The 21,356-nt window shown below is 40.0% G+C and overlaps 1 protein-coding gene across 1 annotated transcript in view; it reads right to left on the bottom strand.

Moving 5' to 3' along the window:
• Nucleotides 1–6,365: 6,365 nt before the first annotated feature.
• LOC131253690 (protein PIN-LIKES 6) overlaps nucleotides 6,366–21,356 on the bottom strand; it is a 31,117-nt gene continuing 16,126 nt past the window's right edge. Inside the window, exons 5-10 of the mRNA XM_058254809.1 lie at nucleotides 18,394–18,594; nucleotides 11,054–11,128; nucleotides 9,427–9,527; nucleotides 7,960–8,012; nucleotides 7,561–7,749; nucleotides 6,366–6,706 (exon numbers count right to left, since the gene is read on the bottom strand). Coding sequence (XP_058110792.1) covers nucleotides 6,585–6,706; nucleotides 7,561–7,749; nucleotides 7,960–8,012; nucleotides 9,427–9,527; nucleotides 11,054–11,128; nucleotides 18,394–18,594 — 741 coding nt within the window. The 3' untranslated portion in view covers nucleotides 6,366–6,584. The remainder of the gene's footprint in view (nucleotides 6,707–7,560; nucleotides 7,750–7,959; nucleotides 8,013–9,426; nucleotides 9,528–11,053; nucleotides 11,129–18,393; nucleotides 18,595–21,356) is intronic.

Below are 21,356 nucleotides of genomic sequence, written 5' to 3' on the forward strand. Positions count from 1 at the left end.
TCACAACCCTAGATTCCAGGTCCAATCTTCCACATTCTAACCTACCTTGGAATACTAGTTGTTTCTTCATTGAAAACTAATTTGATTTTGTTATTATGAAGTGATTTTACCTTAACCAAGAGCAAATATCAATTCATCACACCCAAAACTTATATCTCACCGATGAACCAAGCAGCCTAGCTCAACCTTATAAAGCTAAGGCCTGGACTCATGAACTTGGCTCGACAGCGCCAGGCCTAGGCCATTGATGAATGGCTAAGCCTGGGCTAGGCATGGAGACATGGGCCATGTTAGCATGTTGCATGCAAGTGTGAGTTCAGATGTATTGTATAAGATGTATGAGATATAACTCAATACAACTTAAGGCCCCCTTCTAGGTAGATAGATGTCTAGTCCCAAAAATCATGCCAATCTACTTAGCAGATGGGCCATGGTGTTGGTCAATTATTTTTAGGTGGTCTACTTGTTTTGTGAGGTGTGGCCCACCTAATTTTGTGATTTGGCATGATTTCTTTTGGAAAGGCATTTATAATGTGAAACCCACCTAATGGACGGCTGTCATTGAGCACCCATGTGAGATACACCTTTATTACAGGATGGGTGGCTATAGCTAGGGCCAGGGGTCTACAGCCAGCTCCAAGCTGGCTCATTGCGACCCCTTGGTGACCATGGATTACTTACCAAATCATCCTTATCAAAAAATTGATATAGTGCTCTTGAGTACATGACAAGTTATTGTGCTCCTAGTTACATATTGGAACCTTGGACAAACCATCTGATCAAATCAGACCGTCCATTGACTCTGAGAATTATTTCATAAGCTACTATGCAAAAATCACACTGATTAACAATTTTAAACAGCAGATCAATATCTTAAAAAATGGACGGTTAAGGTTGTTTATTTAAAAAAAAGGTCCAATCGACAATTTGATCTATCTATTCGTTGGGATCATCATTGGTTTCATTCGGGCCAAATGATCAATTTTATCATACAATCCTAACCGCCCAATCTATGGCTTGAAAATTGAATGGTTATTAAAAGGAGGCCAACTTAGAGATAGATTGGCCCATTCGATCACTGATTTTTTCATATGGAAGGGCTTGAAGTTTGTGTTCTGTATGTAATGGACAGTTGTGATCGGTTGATTGGACTATTCAAGTGTGTCAATGAAGCTAGGAGCACTACCTTACAGTGCTCTAGTTACACTGTGAATCTAAGACAATCCACTCCGTTGATCTAGACTATTGGTTAGGTCCATCGCACATTTCATGGTCCAAAATCACACATACTTTTAAATATTAACAATTCGATCAATGGTTTTCAATATGGACGGTCATGATTGTTTACACAAAAACAAGCCAAATAAACAATTTGATCCATCTATTTGTTAAGGATCATCATGGATGGCTTAAGATTCTAAAAAATCACATTTTTTTTTTTGGCAATTGTAACAATCACATCCGTGTCTTGGAAAATGGACGGATGTAGAAAACAAGGTCAAATCAAGGATGGATTGGATCATCCAACCAGTACGATTTCTTCAGGGTAACCTATGAAATGTACTTTGGATTTAATGAACAGTTCAGATTGATCGATTGGATTGTATAAGGGTTCCAATGCAACTAAGAGCACAATATCTTATAATGCTCCGAGAGCACTGGAACATTTCTCCATCGTATCCCATCGTCTAAGTACAGCATACCTTAAAAAAGAAGGGGCAAAATGGTAAAATAATAAACTTTCCTAAGCCTACACGCGTGTACAAGTCAGCTAATGCACATGCCACCATAAATGCCAATGTGGCATATACATAAAATATCCAAGCCATCCATCATGTAGTCCCCATGTAAATATACTACTGCTGAAAGATAAAGGTGGGCCATTAATTAGAAATACCATGATGCTAGAAATAAGTGGACGGATTAGAAATCTAGCCAATAAATTTGTTTTTTTTTTTTGTTTTTTTTACAACTTAATAAGTGTGGCCCATTTGATTATAATGGTATCCTTATGATGGATGGCTTGGATTTTTCAGCTATATGCCACGCTGGCATACGAGTAGCATATGCATTAGCTCACTTGTACACGCGCATTTGCTTACCAAAGCTTGGGAAACAAAACTCTACCATTTGCTACCTTCCACGGCGAGTGGACCACCTACCATGTGATGTTATGGGCAATATGGTCTTGATTCCTATGTCAGTTTTTCATAATTTCTAAAATTGCAGCGACTGTTCAAAATACACGTGGCATAGATCCAGACCATCCAGGTCTTTGACCCAGCTGTGGATGGGGCATAACAGAAAAGATGGACTCAGAAGACAGTCCTGATCATCTGATTTTCCCCTTCAAATCTGGACCGCCCATTATTTTACTGTTAATCATCCATTTGATAGCCATCAATTAAATGGTCAGGACTTCTTGATAAATATCATCTTATAAATATACTCCACCCCACAATGGGACCTACAATTTGGGTGGTCTGGATAGCCTTACATCAGTGATGCATGTGAGGAGGCTGAGTCACCACCATTTTCTAAATGGTGCAGAACTAACATAGAAGGCAATACATGTATGGTATACATAAGTCGTGGGAAATACATAGTATCTACCATCCATAACTGCTCTTTAATATATCAACGGTGAGAAATTGGGCTCTGATAATTTGAGTGGGCCATGTAATTTTCACTTTTCATCTCGCGAGATATTGAAAGGCCAGGATTCCAATCGCTTTCGGTGACGTCTTCTCAAAAAATCGCGCGAGATCATAAATGCGCCATATCGTTTCCTCGCGTCTCAGCTGACCCTACAATCCTCGACCAGAGGATAATTTCGGTCTCCTCCGGTTTCAATTTTGTACGAGATGGCCCTATGATTCGGTGATCTGGACCGTTAGTATGATGATATATGGTTTGTATAATATCGAAATCAAAATAATTCCGATACAATCCACCTTTTTTAGATGGATGCCGACTGTTGATGGATTTTTTTCTTTTTGGACCGTTCATTTCTAGGGCTTAGATTCAAATGTTACAAATCTTCCATCAAGGAGATACATGAGTCATAGCACATCTACGGGAGGGGCCAGAATACCAAGGGTATGGATCTCTGAAACATAGGCCGCATTTTTTAAAAAGAAGAAGAAGAAGAAGAAGAAGAAACGGAGTACTGACTGTCGTGATACTCTAGCGAATGGTACTCCTAAACGGGAGCGGATTAGGTGTCACCCGGGTAACACCGTAACGGGTGTTATCCATACGGTGGGGCCACCTTGATGATGTGTTCTATATCCACGCCGTTCATTCATTCATCCATCCAATTTTAGTACATATTCCAAAAAATAAAGCAGATCCAAATCTCAGGTGGACCACACTACAGGAAACAGAGGTGATTGAGTGCCTCACCATTAAAAATTCCAAAGGGCCCATAATAAGGTTTTCGTAATGTTTATTTGCCATCCAACCTGTTGATAATGTTAAAAAGACCTGGATGAAGGAAAAATACAAAAATCAGGATCCAAAAATTTTGTGGCCTACAAAAAGTTTTGTGGTCATTCATTGATGTTTCAAGCGGAGTAGTCCACATGAGATTTTTGTCTCTCAAGGTTTGAGATCCTATGCTAAAATGAGATATAAAAATAGATGGACGGCCTGGATATACAAAAAATACATCAAGGTGGGCCCCACACGGTTAGGTTAACACACACTAAGGTGTTACCCGGGTAACAGCTAATCAGCTCCCCTCCTGACCTGATCCGGCCAGTCCTTTATCTAATGGGTGGAAATGGGGAGGGGTGGGTCCTACTCCGCGGAGAATTGGCGTTGCCCTAATCAGGCTGAAAAGGCCCTAGCCCTGGCCAAGCCGGGCCAAGGTGGGCCTGTATATAGTTCAATCTGCTCTGTTCGGTTGACGTCAGTCCGGATGACTTTGGTGTATGGCCCATCGTTGATGGGCTCCATCAGATCAGCTGTTTGGATCATCTATTAGTGAACCTCACCTGTTGTAACTCACTACCAAGGATCATATAATCCCTTGTATTAATAACCTATTTCAGTTATAGAAGCTATACGCATGAAAAAATGATTCTTGAGCCAAGGAGTACAAGAGGCCTAGTGTGGCTGGGTGACTGGAACCGTTGGTCTGATGGGCTCCAGCGAGGACGCAGATTCCCCGAGTGATCTCCCCGGTTCTTTTTTTTTTATTTTAAATGGAACAATCATAACACCAGAAACAGTGGCCTGGAATAGGACGGTTAGCCTAGAGTTAGACGGTTAAGATGATGCAGTGAGGGTCCACATTCATCAAGAGAATGGTAAATATTGGATGGTTTTGATCTTCCAATCTATGTGACTGTTAGAGAAAATTTCATCCACCTTTGGGTCTATATATCGAACCAAGGTATTCAGTAACGGTAACAAGGTATATGAGCTGGAACCGGACTATTAAATTTTTATCATAAAAAGCAATCACCTAGCGGGGTCACTTTGTCCGAGTCACACCCAGTCACGTCAAGTCAACAGAACCAGGTGAGCCTACTTGATGAGTCTGGATGAGTCTCGACCAGCGAGTTTCACCACCACTCGGTTCAAAATCTCATCGAGTTGACTCGGATGAGTTTCAGGTCGAGTCAATGAGTTTTAGAACTATATTGAAAATAATAGTTTCAGTGGCATGCAAAAATGGGTGATGCCAATTGCCAACAATCCCAAAATTTACCAGGTTCATGGAAAAGCTTCCCTGCACTTTGATCACTAGATAATGCCATCAAGGCCAGCAGCTGGTGCTATTGTGTGACGCTTTTGGTGTTGGGATTCAATCGGTTGGTATCACTAGGCTGGCAGGGGCAAGCGAGTTCAAAATCTAGGCCGGAAGCGACCCATGGCCGGCCAACTCATCATCATCATCTAAGCCTTATCTCATCACTTGGGGTCGGTTGCATAAATCCTGTTCGCACTATTCCACTCTATCAAGGGCCATGCTTTCAATTAGACCACAGGCCCTGGCGTGGCTCACGAAAGCCCAATATTCAATGATCACAGAGGAAAGTGTGAAGAAAAAAAAAAGAAGATATCACAATTCACAATGCCGCGGTTATTCATGTAAGAGAGCTTCCTGTTTTTTCGTTTTTCTTTTTTGGATTGGGAATGCCCAATCTTGCAGATTGAATATTTCAACCCTTGGATCATACAAAGATCATGGTAACGGTTCATTTACAAAGCAAAAGAACTAAATTTTAGACAGTTGCAATAATCAAATTTGAGTGATTTTATTTTTGTCTATCAAACGTTGCGGAATGTGCCATAGCATCATTCTTGGTGATCAAGATTGGTGATATAACCATGGCTCGTAGTCCAGATCTGCAGCAATATTCATTCGTGGGACCTGCTGTTGTTGGGCCATGAGGAGTTCCTGTGATAGGGTGGGACTAATCAAATGGTCCCCCCATCACAGGAACTTAAAAACTATTTAACGAATGCAGGTACGACTTTTCTTTAATGATCACATGCGTTCGGATGTATGATCAGTACCATCAAAATCTTAGGTGGGACACCACAGTGAGCAATGCATGATCAACTAAACTCCGGCCTTGGCCCAAAGAAACAGGGCCCCAGACAAATCCAACGTACCATTCCCCTTTCTAAAAGGTCAGGATTCTGGAAGTTTTCACAAGCACGGCCCATGGTTCAGTCATCGAAAACGCCCTTATTCCCAGTGTGGATCGCAGGAAGAAGCTGCCCATGGAATGTGTGTCATCTCAACAAGGATTGGCGCTGCATTCTCTTCATTAACTGTCAATCTTATGGCCACTAAATGTAAGGCCACTTTGGATACCACTAAATTACATTTTCTACTTACAACAGTAGATAAGTAACTCACTTGAGATAGAGTAAGTTTGGTTTATGATCAATTATAAGTAGCTTTTTTATTTAAAGTTACTTCAGTTTAATTAGTAAAAATTAAGATAAGCTACTTAAGGCATAAGTAGCTTATTTTAAGCAACTGACGATCCAAACGCCCCATGGAGTCGGATTTTGTAAGCTGGATACACAAGTTTTGCGCTGTCATTTTAGGTTGCGGCTAGCAGCCTGCTTGAAACTTTGCCAAATGATAGAATAAGATTTATTCAGCTATCCTCAGTTATTTGACATAAAGCTTAGAAAACATCAATGGGACATTTTTGGTGCATGGTCCACCAAGAATGGGTCCAACCAAATCAGTGGACCAGATCATTTGAAACATGGGCATCCCCCATACAAGCTGAGAATCCTTTTGTGGCTAGGGACCCATCAGATGAATGACTTGGATTATCAACCGTCAGACCAAGTCCATAATCCAACAACCTGAGAAATGCCTCACCAACACATAACGAGAAACATAAATGGGAATATCACCAGGAAGAGTAGGCACACCTGCAATCCCCTCTTGCCATTACGGGAATAATGCAGGCAAAAATTGCGATACATGTGTGATCACCGGGCCGGGCATGCCAAAAATGTTCCGCCTGCAACAGCTAAGTCATTTGGATTTAGTAATGATATACATGCTCATATAAACATTGAAATGGATGAATGTGGAGCATTGATTAAAAGAGAATGCTGAGGTAGAGAGTAATCCATCCCGCCATTGAGAAGATTGCAAAGATGTGAACCCAGAAAAGGATGGCAGCCGCTTCCCTTCCACACCCTCTTAAATTGGCAACAGCACCTATAACACATGCACAATCATGTTTAAAATGGAAACGAAGAAGAAGAAGAAGAAGAAGAAGAAGAGGAAGAAAGGTAAATGGATAGATTGCTTTGTTCTTGCCCAGGGTGGCAGGCAGCAGGGGAGTTATTTAATATTCAGGAAGTGCGGTGGTTGATACGCAGGCATTCAGGATATTACGCAGCAAACTCAGATTAATTTATCAAAATTGCAGCACCTATTGTGGATAAAACGTCCTTCCAAAATCAGAATGATTGAATGTTTTTAGCCTCTGATAAGAGACATTTGTTGGCTGAATTTGGGATGTTGACTATTTTTCGTTTCAACTGTTGTTCATTAAATGATTGGTACCACCATTCTGCCGGTTAAAATTGAAATTAGTTCCAATTTTTCCTTTATGATCTATATAAACAGTGGCTCAAGCTTTGGACAGTTTTGACTTATCTGCGGGCCACGTTGTACTATTTCTTTCTGCCTGTGTATCAAGCATCACACTCTGCTAGAACATTTTTTTTTTCTTTCTCAAAGTAAAAAACATGCGCCTAGCAACGCCTGCTGAAACATGGCCCCACCTGTAGAGACTCAATGACTGATACTGGGTTCAGAAGGATCATATGATTCGTCATCTTTGATTAAGGTGAACTGCTTACCAACATCAGTGAAGGGTGCTATTGTAACCATCCCTAAAGAGGCCCTCTCATTCCTATTGGCATGGGACAGTGGGCTCCACATTTGGCCAAGGCAAATTATTGAATCTAGGGGACCTTGTGTATTGTATCCGACCATTTACCTTTATTTTTCTTAAATAGTTATACTGTCAAACTACAGGGAGAGAGAAGGGATTGGGAGTATACCAGACAGCACAGATGTGGGCATTGTATGCTGCAGGAGGAGGATAAAACGAAACATCTTGTCACCTTCTGGAAGGAAGCCGAGCTTATCAGCCAGCATAACAACGCCGAGCCCCGTTGGAGGAACCAACAGCAACCGTGCAAATATAATGGCAGCGGTTGTCTTTAGTCCTAGCTTCGAACTTCCAGGTCCTGTAGGAAATGAAGGAGAAACAAAACATGGTTAAGATTAATTATGAAGAAACATGTCTGAACAACCATGGGCCTCGCCCAAACATGGAAAAAAAAAAGGGCTGGATCAGTGGGTCCAGCGGGCTACCTAGCCCATTGGTACAACGAGATTTAGTAGAGGAAAACCATGATTCAGGGATTGTAAAACAACTGGAGAACACATGGACTTACCGTCGATAAGATTGCCACCCAAAGCCAGTAAAATGCATGGGATCATGGCCTCCCTGTGAGCAAAATTTTGTTAGAGGACCGTTGAAAGCCAAGCGTATGGAAACTGGATTTCTTTGACAAATAAAGAATAAGCAAGCGATGCACACACACACACATATTTCATGAGTTTGTAAAGGCAGTCTGTTGGTGATATCACTTCTCTGTAGAAGCGGTCTGTTGGTGCCTGTCCACGCTGCTTTCATTTCTTGATCCATACCCCAAAATAAACTGCTGAGATGACTCTAGCCATTGCCATTTGGACCCTTAAATAAACTGCTGAGATGACTCTAGACACTGCTATCTGGACGAATCTTGATTATGACCAATGGATGGTTAGAAGTCCACCCAACAGTTGTCAATCAATGTGCAAGAGTCCTCAACTAATATGATGTACTCATCCGATTGTTACAAATTGAGTGCTGTGGCCCATCCACAGTCGGACCAAACAAATGAGCAATCTGGATCCTGTACATGTGCACCATGTATATGGATATAGTGCTTGAAAACTTAGATAAAACCGTCGAGTACGGATTCTTTGCTTGTAGCCTTGTATAAGTAGAAGTGCAAACGGAATTCAGTAAGCTTGTAAACTATAAAGAGATGCATTTGCATTCTAGTCGGGCTATCAATAGGTCAGGTTTGAGTCGGGTCCTAAAGCACCTTACCCAGCCAACTGGATTCAAGTCTTACGTATCATTCTTGAATACCTACACCCGGGCCCATCAGGTCTGTGGATCTAGGTTTCGAGTTGGGTTTGGGAAAAATAAGAGCATTTACATGGTTGGGTCAATGGATTAGATTGCACACACATGTGCCACTTTGACAGTGTATGGAATGTAAATGACTCAAGCACTAAATTATCAAATATTAAATATACATAATTAGACTATCAACAGCTAACGGGACACCAGCACGACCCAAACTTAATCAAGCTCATCACATGGACCTGACCTGAACCCAGCTAGACCCGATTCTTTACCAGGTTGAAAAGGAGAGACCTGAATCCGATCCAAGTTCTTAATGGGTCCAAAAGATGACACCTGGAGCCATTAAAATCAGGTCGGGTCCATTGGATACTCACGGGTCCACACACCCATTGACAGCCCCAGGTTGTAGTAATTAAGTCCAGGTATGTTCTAATAATTTTGTGAGAAGTTTGAATAGCATATGTGAAGAAAGCATAGAAATTTCAAGAGCATCATAGTAAATTAATAGAGGCACATATTCCTATTGTATCTTGATCAGTTTTATTCTGGTCCTCTAAAATACCAGATACAAAACTATCTTTCAAAAAAAAAAAGAGAGAAGAAGAAGAAGAAGAAAAGAATGAATGCCGAATATGAAATTGAAACAATAATACTCCATTTAATGAAACCAACTCATGCTATAATTCCAAAAGAAGAATAGTAAGGCAGGCATGCAACATACCCAAGCATAATGCAGCTGTCTGTGAAAAAGAAGAATGGAGCATCGTCTGTAAGGATCAAGTTCTTTAGAAATGGTATAACACCAATAAAAATCGCCAGTATCTGTTACAAGGTCATGGATAAAAATTAGTGGAGATGAATAAAGAATAGATACAATACTCACAAGAAAGCCCATGGTGCTTCTAAATTAATTTAGCTGGTTCGGCATGCAATGGCAGAGATACTTAGTTTACTTTCTTTTTTGGGTATTTCTCTCCTTAGGTTATTTTCTTTCTAGGTTTTTTTTAAAAAAACTCTCCTTATCACTCCTTTTATTTTACTTTAGATACTACAAGGGGAAGTGGGATGTGCCATGCACATACAGAGGATGGCAGAAAGCAAAACAGTAGGAGAAATCAGATAGCTTTCCTGTGTTGTGGCCCACTCGAGCTTTAGATCTGCCTCGTTTTGGGCTGATGTTCTAACATTAGCCAGCGCAACAGATGAACAGTCATCACAGTGGCCCCCACAATTTGTATGGTTCTAATGTGAGTCGGTGTATGCCAACAAGTGAGCAGATTCAGAGTGCCTGCGTATCAACCATCGCACTCTCCCAGAGTATCAAATAACTCCTCTATGTAATAAACACATCTTTCTGTATCATCACACTACACGTGTATCATAGTGTTTTTCTTGCCACTTTGGACATCAACATGTGTCAGTGTCTAAGTTACACAGATAAACGACAAGAAGTTCTCTGATACAGGATTTACCTTGATATAAGCATCATTATCAAGATCAACTTGAAAGTGAAATTTAGAATATGATATAAACCCCAGGTACCTTCGGGTGTACCAGACTCCCAGTGGGCCGAGCAGGATGCTTTCGGTGCAAAACCCCAGTGGATGCATTTCAAATGGGGGTTGAAATGTTCCCTATCTGGATTTGGGGCCGAGAAGGCGTAAAAACTGAATCCAATCCATTGTGGTTTTTTTTTTCCTTGCCACCCTAAACATGGAGGCATCCCAAGGAAATTGATCAACATTATTTCACAAAAGTAGGCCCAATCAGCAATTGATCCATATATTTCTTATGAACCATCATGGATTGCTTGTGGTTCTAAAGAATCACTTTTGTTGGGCAATTGTAACTATCCCATCCATGGCTTAGAAAAAGGATGGCTATAGAAAATAATGCCAAATCAAGGATTAATTAGGCCATCCAATCTGTGTGATTTTGTGCATAAAAGCACACGAAATGTGTTCTTGACTTAATATACAGTTCATATCAACCAATTGGACACTCCAAGTCAACCAGTGCAATTGGAGTTTTTTTAGTTTTTTTTCCTTTTATTTATTTTATATTGTTTATAGCTTTTCTAATTTTGATTTTGGGTTATGATCCATCCATCTTAGAAGGGGTGGCACTGGGCCGAGTTCAGGTTGAGTGCAACAATACCCATAGCCATGCCTGCCAATGGATACTATATCCATACCCATACCCATACCCATCATTGGATCCTATTTCGTGGATTACCATTACATATGATGATGAGCGCATTTCAAATGGGGGTTGAAATTCATAGTAGCTCTGATTGGGGGGAAAAAGTACATCTATAGGATCTCTAAGGCATGCATGGTTAAACTCACAGAAGCAATGATAGGAGGCTGAACAATTTGCTTAATCTTCAACTTTTCAAATATATAGTGCAAGGCATCAAGTATCTGCATCAGAAAGCAACAGAAGTCAGCAAATCTAAATCTATCTATGCCAACAAAAGCTTATGGCAAGCAACAATTCCATTATTATCATTATTATTTTGAAAAGTAACTATTCCATTAATTTGGTCACTCAAAATTTGATAAGGTGAATATCAACAAAATGTAAATGGCTAAAGAACATTCAAGAAAGTCATCATCATCATCATCATCATCATCATCATCATCATCAATTCATCATCAGCATCATATCCTTGTCCCAGCTATTTGGGGCCATCTTTACGACCTTGTTTCACCAATCACGGACATTTCTAGCGCCCTATTCCCCCTTTTTTTTTTTCCAAATCATCTCAATAGTATGGAAACATGTTTAGCACGTCTCAGATATTCATTTGTAATAGCATGGCAACATGTTTAGCCTGTCTCAGATATTCATTTTGATGCAGGACAATTAATCACTTGCTCTAAAAGCTCGAATTGCTAGAGCATGGCGAATTAATCCCTTTATCTCATAGCCCAGGCCTCACATCCCATGGGTTAGGATCTCGGCCGAACCCCCCTCGTGGGCCCCACATCACATGGGTTAGGATCTCAGCCGAACCCCCCTCGTGGGCCCCACAACACATGGGTATCGCCTCACACAAGTCACCTGGGTGTAATAATGCCATGCATTAATCACCCTCGGTGAGGAGTCTCGAACACGAGACCACCTGCTTTGATACCAATTTGATGCAAGACAATTAACCGCTTGCTTTAAAAGCTCGAATTGATAGAGCATGGCGAATTAATCCATTTATCTCATAGCCCAAGCCCCACATCCCATGAGTTAGGATCTCGGCCAAACCCCCTTCGTTGGCCCCACATCACATGGGTATTACCTCACATAAGCCACTCGCCTCACATAGGCCGCCCACTCCGAGTGTGCCCCTGCATCCCACAGGTCACCCCACTCAAGTCCGGTGTGAAAATGCCCCTGCATTACATTTCTAACATAATGGCTCTTTTCCTATCACTGACCAGAATAACGGTAGTGAGGCTGATTGATGATAGTATAGAGTAAATGAATTATCAAAGAGATTCCATGTTGAATGCCATGTGTTAGAGAAGCACGGAATCTGAATCTCAACCTGGCTATGCTACTTATATCTTGTAATTTTATTTATCAATTCAAATTTTAGTACTACCTGTACAATATCCATCCGATTTTAGTATATTTTTATTTCTTATAAAAATATATAAAAAATAAATAAATAATCTCTGCAACTTGTGCCTTTAAGAACTATTATATTAATGTATTAATATATATAGGGGTGATAATGGGCTGGTCTGGGGTTGGCCCTCGCCCAAGGTATACAGTAATAGCAACGATGGCCATAACAGCTACCGTCATTACCGTTACGATATATAAGACGTAATGGCCTTTTTTTTGGGGAAAAAAAAAATATATCAGCCTGTAACGGACTGTTACCTTCTATGAGCCATTTTTCATAACAGCCGTTATAGCGCTGTAATGCACAGTGGTGTCCACCGTTACCATTATGTAATGGCCATTAACTGTTTTTGCACACCCTAGCCCAGACTTAGTTTCCTAAGCCCCAGCCTTGGACCTGACCTGAATTGGGTTAAAATGGCTTGACCTTGTAACAAATGAGTGAAATGATCCAGGTTTAAAATAGTCCAACCTAAAACTTTTCTTTTGGGTTGTGACATCCATCCATAAAGAGCCCCATTGTATAAATGGCTATGATCATTGAAACATAACCCTCAAATCCAAGAGCGCCTTTAAGCTACACGTTGAATCAGAACCGCTCAAACAAGGTTTTATGCCATACATTCCTTTTGTGAAATAGTGCCCTACGTGATGATTATCATTAGCCTAGCCCCAGCCCATGGCCCTAAAAGGGAGGGTTGCAGGGCCCATTGCAACCCCCAATTATAGATTTCCTTATGCCCCCATATAACGGTATGAACACGTCAGGCTTTTAAGTTTTCAGGAGAATTGTACGACACCTCATGTCCCAATCCAATGTGTTTGAGGGCAATCATTTCTTACATTGTCTATTGGTGAAAGCTGAACACAGTATCACAGATCCAATAAACTGACTGGAATTCAATAACATTTCACCAAAGGGTCATGATGACAGTTGACAAGTCAGGCAAGGGGCTTATTCCTCTCAATCGACGAGGGCTTGAATCCCCTATTCTTCTAAACACTGGCATCTTCCATAAAGGTCAACAAAGCATTATTTCATACCACGAACTCAAGAAATAAAGTACTTGAAATATATATGATATTTTAATCAACTTGAAAAAGATAATCTATGGCAACTCTCAGCATGTCTGGAATTACCATGCTTTGAAGTTGATATTTTTCCCTTGGATATAAGCAAGGTGACCATGACGGTAACGGTAGCCATACCGACCACCACCGTTACCGTTATGATATGGGCCGTAACAACCCCGTTTCGGCCTTTATGGTCCTTCTTTCTTTTGAAAAAAAAAAAACTGTTACACGACCATTACAAGGCAGTTAAGCCTGTTTTTTCTGCAATTCCCGTAAAGCGTAACAGTTATGACCATTATCGTTACATAACGGCCGTTGCATAACTGATTTGGGACACCTTGGATACAAGTGTTGGCTCTAATTGTTGTGATTATGTTTTGAAGTTCTTGCTCTAGTTGAAAGTGCCTTGGTTTGTCAATTGGCGTGAATGTTGAGTCAGCTAGATTGCAGAGCCGTATAGGAAGATCGATCAAAGCGTCTGCCTCAGCTGGATGTGTGCACGAACTCGCCACAGGTAAATCTAAGCCTCACATCCCATGTCCCAAAACACCAGGCATATAAAACCCTTAAAATTGGTTAGAATATCATAGGGTTTTTGGGTTAGAAAACTTTTTTACAAATTCAGAAAATCTCTAAGTTTTCTACCCATGTCGATTTATCGATAGACTGTTCGATATCATCGAGCAGTGCTATCGATGTCCTCGATGATCAATCGATACCATCGAAATGACGACCAAAGATGTCCAGCAACCACACATTCATCTGGACGGAATTATCGATGTATCGATACCCCTACCGATATCATGGATATTCGAATCCCGAGTCTATCGAAGTTGACTTGATAAAATCGACAACAGAGCAAATGAGTCCCTATTTTTACTAAGAAAAATCAGAAGATCATCGATATATCGAAGTACTCCTCGATATCATCAGAATTCAAATCTCGATGATATCAGAAGGCCTTCGATGATATCGGTCTTGGACTCACAGATATCCAGTAAATATTTCAGGCTAATTTATCTTTGATCGAGGAGCACTCGATAGAATCGATATTCAAATATCGATGATATCGAGGCCAAGTCGATTGCATCGAGAATGGACATAACTTGTCCAGCAAGCTTGACTGGAAAATCCTTTGGATTTATCGATGCATCGACCCGACTACCGATATCATCGACATTCAAATTCTGATGATATCGAGTGTACCTCGATCATATCTGTTAACCTGAAATATTTCAAAGCAAGTCTCTCATTTTCAAATGTTGAGGAATCGAACCTCGTATCGATATTATCGGAGTTCGAAATCCGATGATATCAACACCTGTCTCGATTTACTCGACCAGCTGGCAAAAGGTTTCAAAAGCGTATGACATTGAGTTTGTGTCATCGAGTGGCCAGTTGATGCAATCGAGAGTATACGCTCGATGATATCGAACTCTATCATAAATGTGATCGTTTTATATCCGTTTGAACTTTTTGCGTATATATAGAGAGCTTGTCTTTAGTTGCTGGTGGAGAAAGAAGAGAGTGCTTTTGAGTGTTTTACCTTAGATCATTTACCCAAAGCCTTTTCTCTCAAGGGAGTTCATCCTCCAATCCACCCTCATCATTGATATTCAATAGAGTGGATTGAGGAATGAGCTTCCGCATTCAAGGATCCTCTAGCTACCACCTTCATGGCAAATCATTAAGCTGGGATGTCTTGAATGCATAGATGATTGGAATCACTATCTCCTTTATAGGAAAATATTTGAGAGTAAGATTCCATCATAACCTTGACCCAACCCATCGTCATGTATTGGTACAACTTTTGAGTTGCGGTTCAAGGAAGCAGAAGACTCTTCATCAACAAAGGAGATCTTCAACAATGCGATGAAAGGGACTCATCTGCTTATCTATAAGTTATCAGAGTCCAGAGGACCCTTGTGATCATTCCTTTGTAGGATTGGGTCAAAGGTGTTTCTTACGCTTGCAAGTCCTCTAGGAGGCCTCCGGCGGGAGTATACGTAATGAGTGCGATGTGTTGACCCTTGCTCTATGGAGAGCATAAACTTCCGGTTAGAGGTGAACCTGTCTGAAACCTCGGGTTAGAGGTGAACCGTGTGAAACCTCGGGTTAGAGGTGAACCTGTCTGAAACCTCGGGTTAAAGGTGAACCGTGTGAAACCTCGGGTTAGAGGTGAACCTGTGTGAAACCTCGTGTTAGAGGTGAACCTTGTGAAACCTCGTGTTAGAGGTGAACCGTGTGAAACCTCTGTTAGGGTCTTGTGGAAGATCCTTGGCCAGTGTGTCTAAAAGTGGGTGCTTGTGTTGTCCCTTGCGCGTGAGAGCATAAACAAGTCAGCCTAGGTGTAGGTTGTAAAGGTTAAAGGTGAACCTGATTTAAAACCTTGGGTTTGGGGTGAATTGTGGGAAACCTCCTTAGTGAAATCCGGTACACTCAAGGGTTGAGTGCGGTTACCAGGAGTGGAGTAGACAAGTAGTCGAACCACTATAAAAATGACTGTGTTTAGGATTGCTATTATGTTATATTTGCTTGTGTGATTTCCTTAAATACTCTTCATATTTGATTATCTGAGATCACACCTCACACACACAGTCATAACCATCATAAACCAGCTTACATATTATTCATCTCTTAAGTTTGTGATTGGATCCTCTACTGGGCTTGGAAGCCGGTAGGGTTAATTTTGAGTAATCCTAATATATGCTTGTTGTTAGGATTAGAGTGATAGGATTTTAAAGAAACTATAAAACCTTTAAAAAGTCCTATTCACCCCCCTCTAGGACATATTGGCATATTCCTACTTCAACTAAGGCGGTCTTCACCGCAATTTCCCTAACGAGTTCTCTTCTTTTCTTTTTTTAAAGTAGATTGTCCATTAATTGAAACAAGAGTAACAAATAATTGAACATCTCCCTCGTCCTTGAGATAGATATTGTGTTTTTTTTTTTAAATACTAAATTCCATAGATAGATCGTTAGTGTTGCTTTCTACATCAAACACACACTTGCAGGTGGGAGTCCAGGTTGTCGAGACCAGTGTTCCACATATTGGCGATATTATTAACAATATCGCCAATACCATCAGTATCGCTGGAAACTCTCATAAAAGTTATTGTTTTTTAAAAGGTAGCACCGAAATTTAGCGAGATAACGATACACGATATTTTCGCTACAATATCACTGGAAGTTCTATTTAAAACCTCCCTTGTATTGAGTTTATCAGCGATACTCAATATAGGGAAACGGGAAATGCACAAGGGGCCTTTTGATAAAACTTACTTTCAACACTTATCACTGAAATTTGATATTTTCAGTTATTTTCACTAATTCAAATCATTTGGCAAACTCAACTTATTAAGTGCTAAAATTAATTTTCACTAAGAATATGAGTCTTTTTTTCAGCTCCCCTCCCTTAATGCCGAAGGCTAAATGCTGAATATGGTGGTGCATTAAAGTTTCTTTTCACTTTAAAATATCGTTAAAATTATTTCGAAATTACAATTCAATACAAAAATATCCCTAAAATTATTTCGAAATTACGATTCAATACTAAAATATCCCTAAAATTATTTCAAAATTACAATCCAATAATACTAAGTTTTCAGCACTTGAATTAATTTTCAGTTTATCAAACAGGCACCTAAGTGTGTAAATGCCCAGGAAATAGAAAAAAAAAGTTTTATTTATTTATTGATCTTTTGTGTGTGTGCATGCATGCATGTGTGTGGTGGGGGTGAATCTCAATGCTTGAAAATAGGAAAATTTTGTTTATTTATTGGACCTTTACATATCCATCATTTGGGGGAGAAATCGACGCTCGAAAGCTCCATGGGCCAAAACATGGAAGGTAAGAAAAAGTGCCAAAAAAAAAAAAAAAAAGAGGAGGAAAAAGTAAAAAGAAAAAAGAAAAGAAAATTTTTCCATTCTTTTGGCATGGATTTGTAGTTGAAAATCGAAAGATTTATGAGTTGAAATTGGGAAATTTTGGGAAAATCCGATTTTTCCCCAATTTCTCATCTACATTAATTAATTGAGTGCCCAATTTTTAATTTGTTGACGAGATTTGGCCAATCTACGAATTCATGTAGATATTTTAATTTCTAGATTTTTTTTCTTAAATTTTTTAAAAGATAATTAAAAACCTGTTTAATTTGAAAAAATAATTTCAACGTTTTTTTTTTATTTTTTATTTTGTAGATATCTATTTTGTTTTTTTTTATTTGGGGTGTCTTATTTATGGTTGTATGTTGATGATCAATGGGGTCCATTTCTTGACAAAAATATTACATTTTCAAAGATAAATGAAAATATCTTTATTCAAAAAAATATATTTCCATTTCAAAAATCATTTTTTCCATCGATGTATGGCAATATCATACAATGCATGGATGGGTTGTGCGTGTGTGTGGGTATGTATGTATTTATGCATGGATGGATGGATCATGTGTGTGTGTGTGGATGTACATTTGTATGCATGGATGCATGGATGGATGGATGGATGTATTACACTGATTTTTAACAACAATACATGTTTTAGGCCCCTATTAACTAGAAATTTATGTATGGTTCTTTTTTTATGCAATTTTTTTATGCCTAAATATGTAAATATGTGTATTTTTGCCTACAGTTTCATTGAAAAATTCCACCGTTTTCCCATGTTTCCCTTAGTCAGCGATACATTCCTAGTATCGGCAATAATATCGACAGATATCGATACATATTTCTGTATCCTCAGTTAGCAATACATGTTACGATACCAGTACTACAAACACTGGTTGAAACTACCTATGGATTACTTTCTAATAGGTAATGAACTTTTTCAACATGCAAGAAAAAGCTAGGCCATCAGAATTCTCATTTAAGCATGCACGATGTTACAGAAACATTTCATATCAGTAGCAAAAAAGAGAATGTACCATATCTTTCACATTCACGAGATCGAAACACAACTAAATGCATATAAAGCTAAACTTCTTTCTCACCTTTCCTCTCTTTGAGGATGTTATTTCTGTTGGTTCACTGTCTTCAGCCACTTCTGATGTTAGGAAGGGAACTTGCTCGGGCATACCATTCACTGGAGTAGATTTGATTGGAAGCTTTTGCTCTTCAGCTACATCGAAGGAACCTTCTGGAGGAGGCGCAAGCATTTGAAATACATACGTATATAGTATAATAGCACCAACCTGTCCAATGCACAGTATACCAAGGTCAGTTCTGAGAAATGTTACAGAAACGTGAAGAAGATCTACTTAAATTTAGCTCTCGGATTGGAAACAAAATGAACGATTTTCAGTGGACTACAAAGCTATATATCAGTGAATCAGTAAGTTGAGATGTTAGCGCAGATAAATGCAAAAATCAGTTTCTCATGGGGATCAAATGATGTTCGACAAACTTAATATGAGAGATGCTGATTATTAAAATAAAAATAAAAAGCATGCCTATATTTAACTGAAGGTGTATGTAATTGCAGTACGACAACGATAATGGCCAGCATGATATAATCCACAGCAAAGGAAGTCTATATGCCCCAGAGATTGCAGATGATGGAAGCAGTGCTTGAAGACTGCTAGATTGACAGAAATGAAAGATGGATTGAAAAGGGGAAATGGTCAAGTGCAAACACTTTCACTATATTATAGTGCAAAGTAGTTGTGTGGTGCCCGCCATGATGTGTTGATAAGATCCATTTCAACCATCTTGATGCCATCCCTCGTTCAGCCATGGGCCCAAAATCAGGCCAATATATGACTCAGGCAGGCCACAAAAGCAGGAAGACTTGGGAGGGGAATCCTCACACTTGATTCACGTAGAGGGCCCACTGCATTGTGTATGCCATCCAATCCATTGATATGACACATCTACAACAGATGATCACACACCTAAAAAGTATGCCATTCTGAAACCTGGATATGGTCCACTGCAAATCAATGGGGAACATCCCCCTCCCAAGCATTCCTGCTTATGTGGCACACCTGATTAATGGATTGGCATGATTTTTGGGCCCATGGCCAAACAAGGGATGGCATGCAAGATGATCAGAGCAAATGTCTATAGGAAAGCTACATTGTGTGTACTTAGCATACGTATTGGATGTGTGAGTGCACGGTGTTGTGTGCCCTCTTGGAGCATGTATACATGTTTCTAGTGATATAATAAAAGTGTGTTAGGGCGAACGGCTTTAGTCATGGGTATGCTCCCCATAGACATAAGTTCGATTCCCCTCCCCTTGGATTACCCGATGCACGTGGTTGGCGGGTGATTGCGTGCATCTGCAGAGAATAGTCTCGCCTTAAAGGGGGTGGGGACACCCTATCGTCGTTAAAAAATAAAGATGTGTTAGGGCCACACAAGCAACTCTCTCTCTCTCTCTCTCTCTCTCTCTCTCTCTCTCTCTCTCTTCCCTTCATCTCCTTTCCTTCTTTCTCACTTTAAATCTCTTAAAATCAGCTTGGTATCAAAGCCCGTGTTGATTGGTGACACTGAAATCTGCTGACGTCAACAACCATACGACTGACATCAAAAAGTGTATGAACCGCATGTCTTGTTTTTGATGGGGAAGAACATGGTTTGATAGATCGAGATTTTAGAAGATTTGTGGTGATTTTTACAAGATTTATGGAGCTCATCTAAAGTACGTTTGATCACATTCCATTTTTGGCCTCCCAATCTCTGTTTTCGTCAAGTTTTCTCAAATCGGTAGCTTTTCCTTGAGATTTTTCACATATGTTGGGTTGGGTTTACTCTATCTACCTTCCTATAAAGTTGTTTTTACAAGAAATGGGGAGTTGGAGGTGTTTTTGAGACAAATCAAGGTGCGGTGGTATCGTTTTTGGGTTCTCAGGGGTCTGGCAATACACTAAAACCCTTTGTGTATGTCCTGAGGCTTATCTTTCATGCGTTAGGCATTATTTATGCCTAGATCAAGCCTTCAGTGATCACCGTTGTGTGCTTCCTTCATTTCAATTGTCCTTGACTCTCTGGACCTCCTAAACCATTATCAAATGCTAAGTTGTCATCGATTTGTGGTTGTCACTGATCTATGGCCCTTTATTAAGCTGTTTATTCTTGGGCTTCGTATGTATGTACCCTTAAGGAGGACAAGATTCCTTCCGAAAACGGTGTGGGATCTTCGGAAGCTCATCCCTTGTTAATTACAACTATCGAGTTGAATGGCAACAACTACTTGCAGTGGGGTCAATCTTTAAAACTATTTTTAGGGGGAAGACAGAGACTTTCATATATCTTGGATGAAGCTCCAAATTCAACAGATGAGAACTTCAAGGCTTCGACCAAGGAAAACTACCAAGTCGTGGCTTGGTTGCTTAACAGCATGGAACCAACTGTGAGCAACTTCGTCATGTTTTTAACTTCTGCAAAAAAGATATGGGATAGTCTTTATAACATGTATTCAGAAGCTCAAAATATATCCAGAATATTCACAATGATTTCATATATTGGGAGATTTCAACAAGATTTGAAGTCCTTAAAGGAATACTACTTTGGTGTTCGCGGAATGTGGGATGAGTTAGACCTTTATCATCATCTTCCTTCCCATTGCACGATGGACTATGAGCATATCTGGAAGTAGAGTGATAAGACCAGAATCATGCAGTTCCTTTCTGGTCTCAACCCTGTGTACCATGGTGTTCAAAGATAAATTATTGTCATGGACTGATAAGGAAATCCGAGCACCAGTCAGAGTATACCGGAGGAGGAGAGCTCTCATTTCTTTATGGCTAGATGATGCATACATGGGGTCTTGTGGGCCCAATTCAAGTGCCTAGCCCGTTAAAGAGCCCACACGCATGATTATGCATATTTGAAGGCCCCACACTGGGAAGATGTATGTGGGCTACTTAGTTAGACCATTCTGACTGTTGGATCATCGTCATTGGACATCTTGATCGTGGGCTACGAAATTGTTTAGTTTATTTCGTTGTTT

Source organism: Magnolia sinica, chromosome 8, assembly GCF_029962835.1.
Source record: "Magnolia sinica isolate HGM2019 chromosome 8, MsV1, whole genome shotgun sequence".
Taxonomy (NCBI): domain Eukaryota; kingdom Viridiplantae; phylum Streptophyta; class Magnoliopsida; order Magnoliales; family Magnoliaceae; genus Magnolia; species Magnolia sinica.